Below are 19,326 nucleotides of genomic sequence, written 5' to 3'. Positions count from 1 at the left end.
ATCTTTCTGAATGCTGAAAAAAAAAAAAAGAAATTAATTAGTTACATTACATAATAATAATAATAATAATATAAAATTTTTTAGATATTTAAAAATCTAAGTTTAAAATACAAACCACAATTTTCACTGAGATTAGACGGAGTAAAATTTGAATTTGAGAAATTATTTTCTTTATTTTTTAATGCTTCTTCTGCCAAAATATCAGACCACTTTTGACCTGCATCTTTTTTACTTGAAACACACTGACATTGTTCAGAATCTACATTATTTTTTACAAAATCTGTTTTTTTCTTAGAATTATTATTTAACTTTAGTGCTTCTCTAACAATGGCTTCAATATCGCTATTTGGATGTGACAACATTTGCTTACAAGGAACATTTCCTTCAGACTTTTTACTGCCATTGCTAATTTCTATTTTTTTAACATTAGAATTCGTACTGGATCCACATGATTTGGTACTTTTACATTTTTTAACTTTGTTTTCTGAATTACATAAATCGTTCCTCCGATTAGACTGCTTCGTTATTACTGATTTGTTTTTATTCCGATTATTTTTTACTTTTCCAACCTTATTATCAGCCACAAAATCAGATTTGTTACATCGTTTACTACAAATTGATGGTGCAGAGCTAGTAGAATAAACTTTCGAATCAGAAGAATTTGATTTTTTAGGAGCGTCTAATTCTGACAGAGCCTTTAAGGCATATGTAGGAATCCATGTATCTAAACCTTTACTTTGAGATATTGGTTTAGAACTTAATTTTCTTTTTAATGCATTCTTTTCGACAATTTTACACTCGTTTTCAAAGACGGAAATTTTCTTTTCAAGTTCAATTATATCTTTGCGCAAATTTGAAGAAAACATTACAACAACAAAGCTAACATTCAATTTTAATTGAAATTATACAACTAAAAGTACAAAAATAAAACTGTTTTTGCCTCATACAATCTCATTTATTACAAAATAAATTGCTTTTAAAAAAAAAAAAAACTATTCAAATGATACACAAAAATAAATAAAAAAAAAAAAACTTTAAAAAAAAAAATATTTTCAAGTTGTAACAGATAAGTCACACGTTGAATTTAAGATTGTAAACTGTTTAACAAGTTGTTGTGTCTTGCTTCAAAACAATTTTCGCTGCTTTTTTAAAAAAAAAAAAAAAAGTGTAACTAGGAAACTCTTGACTTCAACTATTTAATTCCTTAATATTACAATTTTAATAATAAATAATAAATATTTTAAAATGAAGTTTTTCATTTTACCGAAATCCAAATATTTTCCCAATTCTACAAAAATTTTTTAAATAAAATTTTAAAAATTCCGCCAAAAAAGGTTTTATCTACAGAAGGCCTTAAGGTGTAATTAATCACGACTAGTTTCGTCTAGTGTCTGCGCATTCTTTATCGATTTTTCTTTAGACTTTATCAGGATTTTAGTTATGTGGTTTAGAGAATTTAAGTAAATCAATTTACTTACTAATGGCTCTTTATAAAGGTAATAAAATACAAGTAAATTTTTTATTTATAACAATTTTTTTAAATCTTATCATGTAGTAATGTAAAAAATTATTTAATAGTTTTACTTTCTCTATTTTTCTCCTCAAGTCATATAATTAAATTTTTAAAATGTCGAGTTTGTAGGAGTTATGTAGTTCTGGAATTAATATACCTAACATTTTATGTTGAATTAATAGATAGTGGTATCGTAATTGCAGGCATAGTTGTTCGGAAGTGGTATCATACCTGTTTTCAAAAAAAAATTTCAAATTTTATTCATGACATAAAATAAAATTTTTTAAAATTAATTATTTAGTTGTATTATACAATTTTAATTTTACTTTTTTTCTTTTTTTAAATATTGATTAAAATTATTTGACGTTTAACTTAGGTAAGTATTTTAGTGTGAATCATTTCTTTTTAACATCTTAATTTTCTTTCTTTTTTTTTTTTTTATTGATTGATTGATCTATGAAATATTTGCTCTCTAATTTATATATATATATATTTATCAATGATTTTTCAGGCAAATGCTCTTTCTCAGCTCGGTGCCCATTTTTGATTATCACAAATGGGAAATTGTACTTCTAAAAAATCTTCCAAAACAATCAAGTTTAATTCTATAAAAAAACCAATTTCACATTTTAAAATGGATAGAGATGAACAAGATATTCATTCAAAAGTAGGTTATTATTTATGTGTTTATTTTGTCTATTTGATTTATTTATTTTTTTTTTTCTTCTGATAAAATAACAATAAAATTGCAAATTTATTAAAAACTCATTCAATATGCTTAAAGTTAGAACCAATATTTAACCTGCACATTTAATTTTTAATTTAATTATTTTATAAATTACACATTACCTTTAAAAATTTTTTATTTAAAATTGAAAGCCTGAACCTTTTTTCTGTTTATTTAAATAAACATATTTTTAAAATTTATATGTGGTGAAAGCTTTATGTGTATTGTATATTTTACCTTGAAACTGGTTAAAAGTCAAGTGGTTACTGTGAAACTTAATAGACAAACTTTTATTTCCTGTTTTTATTTGGTTTTTTATTTTACAAGAGAAAAATTATTATTATTTTTTATAAAATTTTATTTCTTTTAAAGAGTTTATTAATGATTAAAAATCTTGTTAACACCAAGGTTTCAAATACTTTTCACTTTAATGATATGCTAATCAAAACAAAATTTAATGCTTTCTGACTCCTTTAAAAAGTCAAGAATAAAAAGTTTGAATGTTAATGTATAATGTATTAAGATGCAGTTATTTTATATTTAATTTTATTTCTGTTCTACTAGTTGAGTTCTTTTTAAAACAAGGTTTTTAAAAACTTCCTTTTTGTTACAATAAAAACAAGCCCTAAACACATTTTTTATTCACATCAATGAAGTATTATGAGAAAAAAAACCTGTCAAATATTTTAGGTTGATAAAATGTTTCAATTAAAATACATTGTGTAGCATCTTTTATTTTTTTTCTTCATAAAATACCCAGCGCCTTATACTGATTTTAATATCATTAAATTGTTGACATTATAATGTAGTAATGATTTTAATAAATAATAAATTATTAATTTTATTACTAGGGATCGTCTAAAAAAATAGCACCGTTTAACAAGGGAGAAATATCTTCGTTTGGTTTTAAAAAGAAAACTCAGTTGCCCACACCTGTTACTCTCACTTCACAATCGTCCAGAAACTCTGGAGAAAAATTAGTTCATGTTGGTAATAGAACTAGTCAGAAAAATGTCACTGATGATTATCAAAGTGGTAGTTCTGTCGAATCATTATGTCATGCACCTTTCCGATCAACTCCAAAAATGATTAGAAAAAAAACTATTGTAGTAAGTTTTGTTTAAATTCTTCTTTATTGTTTAATTGATAATTATGAATTTAATTTACAATTTAAATAACGTCCATTAAATTATAAAAATCCCTTGTGTATATATGATTGGTACTTTTTATGCATTATGCATTAATTTCAAATTGAAATTTTTTAGGGAATGAATTCATGCCATGTCAATAAGAAAAGTGCCACAAACAATGAAAACAATTTAAAAGTTTCTTCAAACAATCATCAAATAAATCCGATTAATTTAACTTCCCAAAATGAAACTCTAACAGAGTCAGATGTACCTGTTAACAGATTTGGTTTTCGCCCTACTATTTTACCAAAGAAATATATTGATAAAACTGACACGAGTGCATCATGTACAGCATCTCGAATAAATTATTTTCCTGAACAAGAACACAAAAATTCAAATTCATTCGTTACAAATAATAATAATAATAATTCTGATGTTATCACAAGGTCTAGAAGCGAAGGCCCTAAAGAAGTTTTTTTTAAACCATTAATAGCGTAAGTGTATATTATAAATTCATTTTATTTATTATTAATATATAACTGAAATTTGATTCTTATTTTTAACATCAATGTCAACTCTGTTGTCAGCTTATTTTTTAACTTTGAGTTTAATTTATTGGTAATGGCCATCCATGATAACTTATAAATTACTGTTCGAAGAAAAATATCATCATTATTTTTCTTTTTTTTAGATCGAATTCTCTTAACATTGGATTAAATAAATCTAAATCATGTTTAACTACCTTGAATCAACCTAAAAAATTTACTCTTCAAACATCTCATCTTCCTAGGCCACAGTTTCCTGTAAGAGTCACGGATACAAAGACTGTTAAAACAGCAACTAATTATTATCGTAGAGGAGGTACTTTTTTAATACCTTAAAATCAATAACATTAAAATCCATTAAATATTGCCTTAATGCTTACTATTAATTTTAAAATTTAATAATTCAATTAAAATTGTCAAAAAAAAAAAAAAAAAAAATGATTGATTGATTAATTATCAAAATTAATTTTACTTACCTTATGGAATTTTTTTTTATTTTAAAAAGGACCTCCAAGTGATTTTAATTCTTCCAAAGAAGGATCTTTAAATGATGACTCCGGTTTCGAATCACATTCCAGTGCGAATAATACTCTGGAAAAAAAAATTGAAATGTTAGATTCTAGTCCAGGTTCTAAATTGAGGTAACATTAACATCCATAAATTTAATTATTATATATATATGGTAATGTTTTAAAGAAAAAAATTTTTTTTTTAGGAAACGTTTACCGGCTTGTAAAGGTACAAAGCTGGAAATGAAAATAGTCGGAAATAAATTTGAGTTGTTAAAAAAAGAGGATTCTGATAATAAATCGGGAGTTATCACGGAAGTATCGGTAATTAAATTACCTGTTGCTAAAACAAGACCACCCAACACTTCTGTTATTAACACCGGTTTAGTCGAAGAGAGAACAAATGAATACCTTAAAAAAATCTCACAAGTCACTAATAATTATACTAGTAATAATAATAATAATAATAATAATAATCACAATAATACTAATTTTGATACAAATTGTAAAAAAACATTTGATTTACGTCTCAAGTCTAACGTAGAAAGTAAGTTTTGACAAAATCAATTTCAAATTTTTTAATATAAAATATGAAATTGAAATAATACCTTATACCTACCGTAGGTTCTTGTCACCGTGTTGATCGAGATGTTGGACCGGATGCTGAATCAGAAGAAGAAAAATTATTTAAAGATAGCAAAAAATCAGAGAAAAATTTTATGTTAGATGGTAAATAAAATACTCCCCCCATTTATTATAAAAAAAAGGTTCATTTTTTATTCAAATTATTTTGTGTTTAAGAATTTAACGAACCTGATTACATGGTATCCGGAGAAGCAATGGCGGATGATGAAAATTTATGTTTTAATTTTGAAGATAATGATAATATAAGTAGTTCAACTTCGAAAAGGATAAAACCTACGTTTTATACCGAAACTGACGTCACACCCAACAGTATACGATTGGAAGCTTTAAAACTTAGTAAAGAATTAAAAGGAAAAAATTTACCTTTGAGAAATAATTTTATGGAAGAGGTAGGACGTGAAGAGTGAGAGAGAGAGAGGGAGAGAGAGAGAATAAATAATTATTTGTTTTTACATAATAAACCTTTTTATGTAGTTCTTATTAATTTTTTTTTGTAATTTATTTCAGGACGATAAAAATTCTTGTTACCAACTTTTGAATACACTTTCGGACGAACAGTTAACTTCCTCGGAGGGCAGCATGTCTGACCCGTTATCATCTGATACGGATTCTCTCGGAGATAAAGGAGAGGATAAAAATAATGACAAGGAAAAAATTTTAAAAATTTTACAAACAAAATCCGATGAGAAAAATTTAAAAGTTAAAATGAATGATGATGATGATGATGAAGAAGAAGATGATGATGATAATAGTATTAGTTTAAAAAGTGATATAGATTTAAATGAAAATGAATTGGAAAATGTCGTCGATGAGATTGGAATTAACAAGGAAGGAAAAAATAACTGTCTGGGTGAGAATTTATCTTGAGGTAGATTACATTACCTAAAAAAAAAAAAAGAAAGAAAAAAAATAAAAGTAATTTTTTTAAAAATTAAATTTATTATTATTATTATTATTATGATTTAATTATTATTTCTCAGCTTTGATTTCTCCGGGTTCTCCGGACACTCCAACGCACACGAGCAATTCTCTTTCCATATCTGATGGAAGAGACTTTCTAATTGACGATGAAATCGCGGATCAACCGCAATTATGCTTTTCAGAAAAATTTATGGAAAATTGCATTTGCGATGATGAAAGGAAAATTTTATTAGAAAGAGTCGAAAATGAAATTTCTACGGTTGGAATAAAAAAAAAAGATGGTAATTATTCATTTCTTCCATTTTTAATTTTTTCCATGACAATTTTTTATATTTTTTTTCTTTTTTTTTGTCAGATGAAGAAATAAAAAAAGTATTAGAAAAAGAAGAAGAGGAGGAAGGAGGAGGAGAAGGAGAAGGAGAAGAAGAAATAAATAAAAATAAAAATGAAAAAAAAGGTGCCAGATTAAATTCTTCATGTGGTACTTTATCTCCCTGCGAAAGCATTTCATCAGATGATCTCATGCTTGATTTCGAATCAAATTCTTTTGATGAGAATGTCGAAAGGTACTTTTCCCCCCCCCCTCCCGCTTTTTTTTTTATTAAAAATTTATACTGATGATAATAATAATTGTTTTAGATTGACAAACGGTGACAATTCAGAAAGTACACTTGTTATTAGTTGTATTAAAACAGAAAGTGTAATTAATTCTTCTAGTCAAAATAGTAACAGTATTTTAAGGTGAGTCTTTTCTCTCTTTTCTATATTTTCTCTCTCTCTCTCTCTCTCTCTCTCAAAAAAAAAAAAAAAAAAAAAAAGTGCAATGGAGAATGTTATTTTTCTTTCTTTGGAAAGTTATGCAACCATTTTTTTATTTTTTCATTAACCTGAATAATTATTATTATATTAAATTAATCATCGGATTATGTATTTTACGGATGAGAAACTTTTAAAAAATGTCGGTTTTGTAACGTTTCGCGTGTTAAGTTCTCAAGTGGAAACATTTTTTTTTTTTTAAACATGGAGGTGGAGGAAACACATAATCACTACAAAATTGTTTTAGTTGTAATCAAGGCATTGTTAGAGAGCAATTATAATTGTAGTGAACAAATGTTTATAAAAAAGTGTTAGAGTTTGTTTATATTTTTTATACTTACCCCGTTTATAACGGTTGTAGATTTTTATTTCCGGTTCGTAAAATACCTAAAAAAAAAAAAAAATTTTTTTTTTGTCTAATTTTTTAGGAAAACTATGATAAAAAATGAAAAACTTACAAATTTAGACACGAATAAAAACAACAATTCGATTAATTTAAATTGTTCAGAATTAATAAATGGTGGATCATCACTGAGCTGTGGTCGTCGTAAACCTGACGATGAGTCGATGATGATTAAAATGGATAAAATTTCATTTCAAAACGTTTTTCAAGATGTCGTCAGCATGAAAACGATGCTGTTGAAACTTAAACGAGTTTTATCTGAGGTTATTATCATCATCATTAAAGATTAACTGAAAAGAAAAGAAATTGATTAATTAATTTTTATTATAGTCTGAAGGTAACCTCCTTCAGGAAAATGGTAGGATAAATCATACAGATGATGAAAGAGGAGACAACAACGTTGTCGTTATGAAAGATGAACTTTTCGATTTACGTCGTCAGGTATTATTTTTACAACAGCAATTGGAAGAAAGGGAAAAAACGGTTCAAGTTCTCAAGTTGGAAATCAACAGAACGACAGAAAACGTCGTTTTCCCGCGTAGTAAAACCCCGGAAAAATCAAGGAAACAAACAAACGCAGCTACTCAAACAGGGTGTTTAATTTTTTATTTACTGGAATTTACTGGAAATCATTCATTTTTTACCATTTAAAACGTTTTTTTTAATAATTTTTCTTATTCTTCTTATTATTTTAGGGTGGACCCGTTTCAACAGGATTTAACGAATTTCAGAATATTCCAGACAACTCCAGTGATTTAATAATAATTAAGTAAGTTTATATATATATATATACATATTATATATACAATATAAAAAAAAAAAAATAATAATTTTTCCAGTGTATTATTATTATCATCATTATTTTTTTATTTTTAATTATTTTTTTATCATTATTATTATTATTATTATTTTATTTTATCATTATTATCATCATTATTTTTTTTTAAATAAAAAAAAAAAAAAATTTTTTTTTAAATTTTTCTTCTGCTTTTTTTTTTTTTTTTACATGTGATAAGAACCTTACGTTATCATTTTGTTTTTCTTTTTTCTTTCTTTTTATCATACAAACAGTTACGAGATGAAAAAGGTAACGACGCTAATTGATTTCTTATTGGGAATAATGATAATTATTTCCATTCAAATATTAACATTGATTATTTTATTATATTCTCTAGCATCTAATAATAATAATAATAATAATAAATTTATTTAACACGCGAGCAAAACGTTACAAGTCACACAAACAAACAAACAAAATTTATTAAAAGTTTTCTCTCTCTCTCTCTCTCTCTCTCTCTCTCTCTCTTTTTCTCTTTCCCGGCTGCTCGCTTATATTTAACAATAATTATTATTATTATTATTATTATTATTGACTGCTTTTTAAATTCTATACGTTTTTAGTAATAAATATTATATATATATATATATATATATATAATATTACTTGTTTTAATTACCTGGCGACCTTTAGATAATTATTATTATTATTAATAAACTTTTTAATTATGTGAATCGTTCCAAAACAAAAAAAACATTTCCGGGTGTAATTATAATAATTTATATTATACAAAAAAAAATATTAGATTTTATTATTATTATTATTATTATTATTATTATTTGACTTTGTCAAAATTATAATTTTATCATTTAAATGTAGAAAATAAATAAATAAATAATTTTATCGTATTTGAATTTTAGTTTTTTCGCTTTCTTAAAATAATGTAGATAATTAATGATGATAATAATAATAATAATAATATTTATTTTATATAAAATGAAAAAGTATTTAATTATTTATTTAATTAACGTTCCTGGTTGTTTTTGTTTTGTAAAAAAAAAATTAAATTTAATGAAAGAAAAAAAACTGTGAGAACGAATATAATGTACGACACTTAACATAATTTTTTTTTTTTTTTGTGTTAATTGACCTTTGACATTTACTTTTATTAAATTTATATTAATATTGCGTCGGATTTAATTCTGGTATTATTTCAGTTGATGATGATCGAAGAGTTCTTTGTAAACTGTTATAAGCGTTTGGTAAAGTCATCCATGTTTCATCGGATGGATCGATTTTCATATCGTGAAGTATGTCGTCTATATTATTTTTTAATCTTTTTGAATTAATCAAATCGTTTAAACTCGTTCTTCGATAATCGTTTTCATCTAATTTAATTTCATCACGATCGGAATCATCGGATTTACAACTCGTGTATTCGCAATCGTTAAAATTATCATTACCGCCATCTTGATTTTGAACGTTAACGACGCTGTTGATATTTTTAGATTTTTTCACTTCGAATATAGACAAAGTCGTCGTCATCGTCGTGGGTTGTTGTTGTTGTTGTTGTTGCTGCTGCTGTTGTTGTTGCTGTTGTTTTATTTCTTTTTCATCGTTTATACCTCCGCGACTCCAAATGGATTCCAGGGATGTTTTACTCGTTGTAAATGATATTCTATCGCTGTATTCGTTTGTATTTGTTTGTCCGGATTCATTTTCCGTTTGACTTAAAAGACCAGCTTGATCTGCAAATGTTTTCAATGCGTTTTCAACTTGATTTTCTGATGCTTTTGATCTTAATAAACTTAATTGTTCGCATATTTGCCTTTGAAACGATCTGAAACATACAAATATTATTATTATCAATAAATCCCCCCTCATCGTTATACAACAACAAATATGTTACCCCATTTCGAATTTATATTTTTTTATTTCTTCTTCTTTACTCGAGAGCAAAACGTTATATTTTTGCGTTTCCAATTTTGTTATTTTCAATTGTGTTCTTAATTTATCATTTTCCAATACATAATTTTCAACTAAATCTTGCATTTTATCATGACTCCTTTGCAATGCTTCTATTATCTGTTCTGAAAAAAATTCCAAATTTATTAATAATAATAATTTTTTCTAATATTCTTTCCCCCCCCCCTATGTCCCCCTATGGGAGAAAACGAAATCTGACCTTTCCCTCTTCGTTTAATTTAGTTTTAACTAAATTTAATTCTTTTTTACAACGATTACAATCTTCTGCTTGTTCTTTAGCTTTTTCCAAACTAAATTTAAGGGATGATATAAGTGATAAATATTCTTTTTCTTTATTTTTCATAGATGCAATCGTTCGATTTTTTATCGTGAGCTCCCTGGAAAAACAGAGGAAAAACCCCATTAAAAATTATTATTATTATTTTATAATATTTGTATTTGTATTCGTATTAAATTTATTTACTGACTAACTCGGATAAAAATGTTTTTTCTTCAGTGAGTTGTTCGCAATATTTTTTTACTGATAATAATACTTTTTTACCATCCGAATCATTATTATCGATTAAAAATCCGCCATTTTCATTTAATAAATAATTTATTGGACAATTTAAAGTCGTCGATGATTTTATTTTATTTAATTTTGTCAAAGTATTTTGCATTTCGTTCAATACTTCATTTTCTTTATCATCTTGAACTGAAATGAGAAAAAATTTTGAAAAATTAATTATGACGTCACATGTCATGGAATCCATTTTTATAACTTACGTGATTTCTTTTTAAATTCTTCAATTAATAAATTAAGATTTTTAATCGAATCGTTAAGATTGATTAAAAAATCATATTTTTCCTTTTCTTCTTTTCCAATCATGCATTGGATTTTTTTTTCTTGTATGCCCTTTGACACGCTAATATCGATGGGTATTTCATCTTGAGATTTTCTTTTCGTACGTGCAGACCGGAAACGATTTGTTTTAACCGATAAATGTTCCATTGGTGGTATTTCATTTATTGTTTTTTTTTTCAATTCCAAACAATCACTTTTTAATTCATCTTCTTCTTTTTTGTTTTGAATGAAAAATAAAAACATTATTATTATTATTATTATTATTATTATTATTATTATTATTATTTAAAGTCATAATGATCACGTTAAAAAAAAAAAATAATAGTAAAGTACTTACCCGAGTAATTGTTTGATGATTTCTTATAAAATCCCTGAATGTTTTTACTACTCATAGACTTATCGATAAAATTATTATTATTATTATTATTATTATTATTATTAGTATCAGGGAAATTTTTATCATTTTGTAAATTTAAATTTTTTTTTATTTGAGTCGATGATTCGTGTTTTGATTTTATTATAAAACTTTTATTTTTTTCTAAAGTTTTCTTTTCATCGTTTGATCCCCCATTATTTTCTTCCATCGAACGTACCGATCTTTTATTTCCGGTTTTATTTTCATCGTTTTTATTATTATTATTATTGTTTAATTTTTGCATGACGGTTACTTCGATCGTTTCACCGGTATCAGCTAATAAAACTTCTTTGTGAAATATTTTTTTTGGCGTACTGCTATTGAATATAATCGGAAAATTTTCTTCTTCCGTTTTACGTGCCTGTTTTGTACATGTTATTTTTTCACTTCTTTTCAAATTTTGTTTTTCATCAATTGTTACATTCGTGTCATTATCATTTCCATCGTCTATCATCATCATCACACGATCGGTATCATGTATATTAAAATTTGTTTTTTTAAATTGTTCAACTGGTCCAGAAGATACAGAATATATTTTCGATGTATTATTCGTTATCACGCCGCCATTATTATTATTATTATTATTATATTTTTTTAAATTGTATGAACATGTTGAACGTATTGGACCCGTTATAAATGGTTTACTGGGTAATTCTCTAATGGCAACTTTTGAGAGGACGACAGTGGAAAGCGATTCATTTTGTTCAGGTTCCATATTTTTACATTCGGATTCCAAAAGTGTTATTTGCCTGTCGATTTCTCTTATATTTTTTTTTAAATTCGGTGGAAACATTTCGATATTTATTTTACTAAGACGCTCTATAAAATTCATTTAACCATTTTTTTTTTATTTATAATTTTTTATGAAGTTTGTTTGTTTTTTTTTTTTTTTTTTTTAAACAATAAGCAAATATTATTGTTTTAAATTATTAAAAACGAATAAAATTAATATACAGAAATAATAAATACATATGAAAGAACACGTAAAATTTTTAATTAAATAAAAAAATAATAATAATAATAATAACAATAATGGGTAAATAATAATAATAAACAATCAACGTAGAAATTTTATTTATGTGAATATATACATATTTAAAGATGGCGGTGATTTATCGTAAATTTTTTCATTTCGATCTTGAAATACATTGAAAGTCATCATCATCATCATCATCATTATTATTATTATTATTATTTACTTTGATTTAAACAAAAAGAAAAATTATTATTAATTATGTACACATTTATTTTATTTAAATAAATAATATCTTTTCAATTAGACAAGGTTTTTTCTTTTTAAAAATCACTAATTTTTAAAATTATATTAAATAATAATAATAATAATAATAATAATAATAATAATAAAAACTGTGACAAATCAAAAAAAAAAAAAATCAGAAAAATTACAATATATTAAATTTATTTTCCAAAACGATTAATGTTGTTTTTTTTTTTTTTAAAAGTACATAATTAGTTATCGTTATTATTATTATTATTTTAAATTAATACATAATTTATTTTTTACTATTTAAATAAATGACGACATCATTTACCGATGCTGCCACTTGTTCTTTTGGAAAAATTGTAAAAAATTTACATTTGTGTAAAACTCTATACACTCTATTATTACAATGAGTTATATATAATTTAGTATTTAATTTAGAAAAATATTGATATAATTCAATAAAAATTTTAACTCCCGTGGGATCGATGGTATTCATTGAACTTAAATCTAATATTACATTTGAATCATCTTCGATGGAAAATGCAAAAAAATTCTTATATTCTCTTAATATTTTTTTTTCTAAATTACTACAATTGGCAAAAGTAACGTTTCCCTCGATTTTTAATATCAATATATAGGGTATTGATGTTGCTGATTTATAAAATTCCATATTTAAATATATATTTGATTGAGGAACCTGTCCTATGACGTTAACTTTTAAAACCGAAGAAGAAAATGCAAGGGAAACAACGGATAAAAGTATTCCAACCCCTAATCCTATATCGATATCAATTAATATAACAGCAAAAAATGTACCGATCCAAATTATTCCATCCATTAAATTTTCTTTTATAATTTTTGGCAAATCTAATACTTGTAGAAGTAGCCCCTTAAGAGTAACGACAACAATCGATCCGAGTATGCAATAAGGTACGGGTTCGAATAAAAATTGTACAAAAATAATTGTTAGAATCATGAGTACGGCACTGAAAAAACTAGCCAATTGTGTTTTACCACCGGTTGAATATTGTATTGTGGTTCTAGAAAGTGATGCAGCAGAAGGCAAACATAAAAAAAATGAAGATGCGATATTTGAAAAACCATAAGCAATTAATTCTTGATTATCATCAATTACATAATCGGATTTTGATTCAAAAATTTTTGTCAGAGACAAATTTATTGACAAAGCGACTAAAGCCACCATAAAACTTTCTGTAATTACGTGGGGTAATAGTGATAGGGGGGGCATTTGAGCTACAGGCATACCCTGTGGTATGTATCCTACTATTTCGACATTATAATTTTTCTTAAGATCTAACATGTAAGATGTTAATATACCTATTACTAATACAAACAATTCTATGGGTACGGGTATTCGATTTTTAGGATGTTTTTTTTTAATTAATGGTTTTAAATATTCGTTAAAAAATAACAATAGAGCAATAGCGGATAATGACGTGCCGAGTGTCACGCAATTCGTTGTTTTTATTTTACTGAAAAAATCTATGTAAAAATAAACGAGTTTTAATGCGCCAGTAAATGTTTGAACGTGGATACCGAAAATTGATTTAAGCTGATAGGAAAAAACGCATATAGCAGCTCCCGTCGTAAAACCGGATACCATGCTTTTTGACATGACAACCATAAAAACCCCCAATCTTAAAAAACCTAACAAACATTGCCAAAAACCAACAAGCAAACAAACAGCAGTACCCACTTCTAATGACGTATAATTATGTTGTACGATTAAAGTGTTATTCGTAGCATAAGCTTTATCGATTAAAGATTGATAATTAGCTTGATGACTATTTACGACATCGCCTACCATTGTACATAAAACGGCAAAAGTTCCGATGGAAAGTATACGAGAAGTACCAAATATCATATAAACAAAAACAGGAAAAATAGCCATGTATAAACCGATTATGGGATCAACCCTTGCGAGGGGTGCATATGAAAGTCCATGTGGTATATGCATGACTGCTGTTGTTATTCCCGCAATAATATCATATCCCAAATCTTTTTTCGGATTATATTTTGGTAACCATCTACATATCGGGATAAAATTTAATATTTTTTCTTTGTTACATTTTAAATTTCTTTTAAATTTTTTTTTAAATGTAACTTTTTTCATTTCTTCATAATTGTATTTTTCACGAAATTTTTCTTCTGTTAATAATAATAATTCTTCATCGTCATCTTTTGAAGATGTTTCTTCTTCGTTTTGCATAATTTCCGAAACAGAAGTTTTGTTACCCAGTTTTCTAAAATGGTCGTACAATCCAAACAAAAAAAAAAAAAAAATCAAATATTAATATCAAATATTAATTCCATTACTATTATTATTATTATTACTATTATTAGTCACACTAAGTAAACGTTGGTAAACGTTAACCCAAGGCCTAAAAAACTATGTCATGTTATCACCAATTACTAATGATAATAATAATAATAATAATTAAAAAAAATATATATACCAATAAAATTTTTAATGTAAAACAATAAATTTAAACAACAACAACAAAATGTAAAATAGTTGTAATTCACACTCTGATAATAATGATTATTTAATAAAAAATAATAATAATAATTTGATTAGTTTTTTAATCCCCCCCCCCCCCAAAAAGAAAAAAATAAATAAATAAACTTACGACAAGTTTTTTTATACTTTTCAATCCAAATTAATTTCACGGGGGAGGTTCCCGGGTACTACCCAAATAAAAAAAAAAAAAAAAAAAAAAAAAAACCAGTCGACTTTGAACACAAATTTTAAATTAACGTATGAGTTCGTCTCCCTTTTCACAAAATCAGGTATGAAATTTTTTTTTTTTATTTATTTCACTTTATTCACATTTTTTTTTTAAATTTTTAAATTTTTAGTTAAAACAAAATTTAAATTTAAAAAAACATTTTTTTTATCACATCATCACTTAAACGTTTTTCCATTTTCCTGAAAAATAAAAAATGATAATAATAAGTAAATTTTAAATTTGTGACTGTATGTATTTATGTATAAATAAAATAATAATAATAATAATTTAATTAAATATTAAAAATTCACTCATCATTTCTTTAAAACATGATTTTGTATTTTGGACATGATTTGAAATGTTTTTTAAAACATTTTCATGGAAAAAATTATTAAAATAAATTTTTATGTAAATAATTAATTAATTAATAACACAATACAATTTTGATAAGGATTTTCTGATTGATAGAATTCAAAATTTAAAAAAAAAACATTTAATAAACTTGATCACCTTGAATGCAAAAAAAAAAAAATTTTTTTTTCAAATGATGTTTTGCAATACAAGACTATAAAAATAGAACGTGAAAATTTATATAATAATAATAATAATATTTGTTTTTTTTAAACGTAAGAAAAATTTTCACTTTAAATAAAAATAAATTTATAAAAAAGTAACAATTTGAAGAAAAAATAAATTTTTCCTTTTCCCTAGTTTTATTCACAAATCAATGGAAGTTTAATGTGGTCATTTGATGAATAAAAAATTAACATGTAACACTTTGAAATAATTAAAAATTAAACAAATTTTTCCTTGAGATTTTAATTTTGTTTTTTATTAGAATTTGATTAGTTTTTGTTTTTATTACGCAAAAGCATTTTAATTATCGTTTTTTTTTTTTTAACGTTAAAATGAAAATTTTTTTATCGTTACGCTATATTACTTTTATTACGAAACACCATTTTGAAAATAACGGTTTTCGAACGCTTTTCGTATAAAAAGGTTAATTCCATTTTTTTTTTTAAAACCAATTGTTAAGAATAAATCATAAATAAACAAATAATCAAATAAAAAAATATAAAATAATATGTTTACGATTATTATTAAATAAAAGGAAGTAAAAAAAAAAAAAAAAAATTACATCAAACTTTTAAAATAAAATAAAAGAACGTGAAACAAAATCAAAACGTTTTCCTTTTAAGCATTTTTTTTGTGGTAAATGATGACGTAAGCAAAACGCAGTATAATTTAATTACATATTATAAATAATTAAGTAATTTATATATTTTATTTTAAAATCCCGTGTGAATCCTTTTAATAATAATTTAAAAAAATAAAATAAAAAAACAATAAATTAAACGTTTTTGTAATCCTGCAGATTAATGGAATCTGTGTACATAAACACAATAACAAATGCGTTACAAATGTATGTATATCAAATAAATACTAATAAACGAATTAAATTAACGTTATAAATACCTTTTTATTTATCCATATTAATGTTTTTTTTTATTAAATACTCCATAACTAAAAAAATAACGAATTATTTTTATTTTAATTAACATTTCACATCCAAATGATTTCATCGAAATCACCGTTTGTAATTTTCTATTTATCTCTTTTTGACAATGTATTATTATCGTAGAGAAGAAAAAAAATATTTATTTATAAACTAAAAGCAATAAATATAATGAAATAAAATTGTAAACTAAATTAAAATAATCATTTTATGATCAATCAATCACCTTAGACAAAATTCATTGACGTTTCTCGAAATTGTAAATATTACACTTTGGTTTGCGCGCGATTTACTACGGAGGGATTGCTACAAATAAGTAATATGGTAGCAAAAATTAATGACAAATTATTTTTTCTGTGAATAAATTTCAGTTATTTAATTACTGCAGTTATGTTTGATTACCGTTATTTGCAACAGTGTATTTCAATCGGTTTTAAAACCTTTTTTTTAAATATGGTTTTAACTTTTGATGCTTTATAATTTAGTTAAATACTATATAAATATATATATTTATATATATATATCCTTAAGATTTTCATATTGTAGTTACGTTTTGATTGTGTTTAAAAGAGGTGAGAGATAACAACAAAGAAAAACGTCACAAGGTCAGTTTACAAATGGAACAACATGTAAAAAAAAAAAATTCTCGTTGGCCGCAAATGTATCGGAAATTTGACGCAAATTCACCTTCGATAATGCAAAGTTTGGACAGTATGAACGTGCTGGAATCATCAAAAGTTTCTGATCATCATCATCATAATACTAACATGAATTCAGACATTAATAATTCAGGAAACGTTATGTTAGAAAAAGAATTTGAATCCTTAAATTTATCTACCAGAGATAATACAAATAAAAGTTTTCAAATTTTAAATAACAAAGAAGAACTTGAGGTATTTATTTCAAAAAATTACACTTTTCTTAATAATTCATTTAAAATAAGACAAATGAAAAAGCAAAACTATTTTTTTTTAAAATTTTTAAATTGAATATTACTCAAGAACAACATTTTAACCTTTGTTTTCAATCATTGAGTATTATTATATTTGAACATGATTTTTTATTTAATTCACAGTACAGATTTTTTTGTTTTTTGCTCTTTGGCTTACAAAAACTAATTTTAAATAAATTTCTTTTTAAGATAGAAACAGCTGAACAGTTTGTACTCAGACTTGGAATTACTGACCCATTTGTTAAGGTTAAAGTGGTTTCAATCTTTGGTAATACTGGTGATGGAAAATCCTACACTCTAAATCAAACATTTTTCGATAAAAATGAGGTATTTAAAACTTCATCATCTCAAACTTCCTGCACCACAGGAATATGGGCTGCTTATGATCCTGAATTAAAAATTATTTGTATTGATACAGAAGGTTTATTAAATTCAACAAATCAAGAACTTCAAACTACCAGATTGTTGCTTAAGGTATAATTTAAAAATAATTCAATATTTTACATAAGGAAATAATTTATTGTTTTCTGTAATTGCCTTATATTTATACATTTAAGGTGTTGGCTATATCAGATGTTGTTATATATAAAACAAGAACTGAACGCTTGCCTAGAGACATGTTCACCTTTCTGGGTTCTGCTTCTAAAGCATTCACCTACCATTTTAAATCTATATTAAAAAATTTTAGTGACAATTCTATTTCGACTGTGGGACCTGCAGTTGTAATCTTTCATGAAAGTAGGCATACAAAGCCTCTTCAATCAAGTTAGTTTTTTATTTAAAATATTTTATTTCGACTGATTCACTCATAATATAAGTTTTAATTTAAAATAGAAAAGATAAAGTTTTACTATAGTATTGATATGTAAAATTGAAATTTTATATTGAATTCATTTTAGCAGTTACCGAAAGTTCTGAAGATGTTTTAAGAAATCGATTCTTAGAATTAAATTTGGATATAAAAGCATTCAGTTCATTGCATTATATTGGATTGCAGGCTTCAGCATTGTGTGATTTTTCCGAGTTAAAATCTGTTGTAAAAAGCGAATTAGATAGTAATACCATTAGGTCTCCTAGATGTCCAGCAACAGTTTTTGAAGTATTAAAAGTGAGTATTACTTGTTTTGATTAACAAAAAGAAATAATTGTTTTAGATTTTAAAAGGCAATTTTCGATTAGTAATTATACTATTTTCAATTTAGGTATTAAACAAAAAGTTTTCTGGAGAAATAGGTGATGGAAAACCAATTTTATTTCCAGATCAATATTTTACTTGTCCAGATTGTTGTCTGTCGTGTAATAAGCGTTGTGAATTATCTGTTGGCCATTTGAAAGAAAATGTTCCTCATAAGAATTCTTTAAACTGCAAGTAAGTTAATTTTAATTTTTCACATTTTAAATTTTGTCAGAATGTCATATTTATACTAAAAATTATAATAGGTGTTATCTCTCAAACCCATTTTAATTAACTCGAAATTAAAATACCAAAATACCTAAGTCATGTTTCTTGTTTTCACTTGATATTTAAAAACAATGGTTCTCCAATTTCTAAAGATCCCTTTAGTGTAAATTTACATTTGAATAATATAATAAACTTTTCAATATTAATAAAAACTGAAATTATTTAGCATTTCGTGTCCCTCGTGTATTA

General features: G+C 24.8%; 5 protein-coding genes across 5 annotated transcripts in view; 2 read left to right on the top strand and 3 right to left on the bottom strand.

Moving 5' to 3' along the window:
- The window catches only part of Phum_PHUM229720 (synaptonemal complex protein ZIP1, putative), a gene marked incomplete at both ends in the record, with an annotated part of 2,765 nt that extends 1,899 nt beyond the window's left edge, over nucleotides 1-866 (bottom strand). Inside the window, one exon of the mRNA XM_002425929.1 lies at nucleotides 112-866. Within this exon, the coding sequence (XP_002425974.1) occupies nucleotides 112-866 (755 nt within the window). The remainder of the gene's footprint in view (nucleotides 1-111) is intronic.
- A 1,203-nt stretch (nucleotides 867-2,069) lies between these two features.
- Nucleotides 2,070-7,860, top strand: Phum_PHUM229710 (uncharacterized protein; the record flags this gene model as incomplete). The annotated part of the gene is made up of 14 exons (XM_002425928.1): nucleotides 2,070-2,180; nucleotides 3,092-3,349; nucleotides 3,506-3,864; nucleotides 4,062-4,231; nucleotides 4,451-4,543; nucleotides 4,654-4,806; nucleotides 5,049-5,153; nucleotides 5,226-5,458; nucleotides 5,577-5,919; nucleotides 6,050-6,271; nucleotides 6,346-6,556; nucleotides 6,630-6,731; nucleotides 7,235-7,472; nucleotides 7,540-7,860. 14 exons carry the CDS (start codon nucleotides 2,070-2,072, stop codon nucleotides 7,858-7,860), a joined length of 2,919 nt encoding a protein of 972 aa, XP_002425973.1.
- Nucleotides 7,861-9,195: 1,335 nt separating this feature from the next.
- Nucleotides 9,196-12,027, bottom strand: Phum_PHUM229700 (paramyosin, long form, putative; the record flags this gene model as incomplete). The annotated part of the gene is made up of 9 exons (XM_002425927.1): nucleotides 11,851-12,027; nucleotides 11,500-11,742; nucleotides 10,739-11,029; nucleotides 10,445-10,667; nucleotides 10,173-10,350; nucleotides 9,897-10,072; nucleotides 9,613-9,827; nucleotides 9,352-9,504; nucleotides 9,196-9,233 (listed from the first exon to the last, which is right to left on the bottom strand). The coding sequence occupies exons 1-9, from the start codon at nucleotides 12,023-12,025 to the stop codon at nucleotides 9,196-9,198; spliced, it is 1,692 nt and encodes a 563-aa protein (XP_002425972.1). The 5' UTR covers nucleotides 12,026-12,027.
- A 719-nt stretch (nucleotides 12,028-12,746) lies between these two features.
- On the bottom strand, nucleotides 12,747-14,687 carry Phum_PHUM229690 (Pendrin, putative; the record flags this gene model as incomplete). Its single annotated transcript, XM_002425926.1, has 1 exon — nucleotides 12,747-14,687. One exon carries the CDS (start codon nucleotides 14,685-14,687, stop codon nucleotides 12,747-12,749), a length of 1,941 nt encoding a protein of 646 aa, XP_002425971.1.
- Nucleotides 14,688-17,382: 2,695 nt separating this feature from the next.
- Nucleotides 17,383-19,326, top strand: part of Phum_PHUM229580 (zinc finger protein FYVE domain containing protein, putative) — a gene marked incomplete at both ends in the record, with an annotated part of 3,184 nt that continues 1,240 nt past the window's right edge. The window contains 6 exons of the mRNA XM_002425925.1: nucleotides 17,383-17,616; nucleotides 17,865-18,149; nucleotides 18,233-18,440; nucleotides 18,578-18,783; nucleotides 18,878-19,044; nucleotides 19,174-19,240. Coding sequence (XP_002425970.1) covers nucleotides 17,383-17,616; nucleotides 17,865-18,149; nucleotides 18,233-18,440; nucleotides 18,578-18,783; nucleotides 18,878-19,044; nucleotides 19,174-19,240 — 1,167 coding nt within the window. The remainder of the gene's footprint in view (nucleotides 17,617-17,864; nucleotides 18,150-18,232; nucleotides 18,441-18,577; nucleotides 18,784-18,877; nucleotides 19,045-19,173; nucleotides 19,241-19,326) is intronic.

This window comes from Pediculus humanus, genomic scaffold, assembly GCF_000006295.1.
Source record: "Pediculus humanus corporis 1103172107592 genomic scaffold, whole genome shotgun sequence".
In the NCBI taxonomy this organism is placed as follows: domain Eukaryota; kingdom Metazoa; phylum Arthropoda; class Insecta; order Psocodea; family Pediculidae; genus Pediculus; species Pediculus humanus.
Note: the sequence above shows the minus strand (reverse complement) of the source record. Positions and strands in the feature narration are given on the sequence as shown.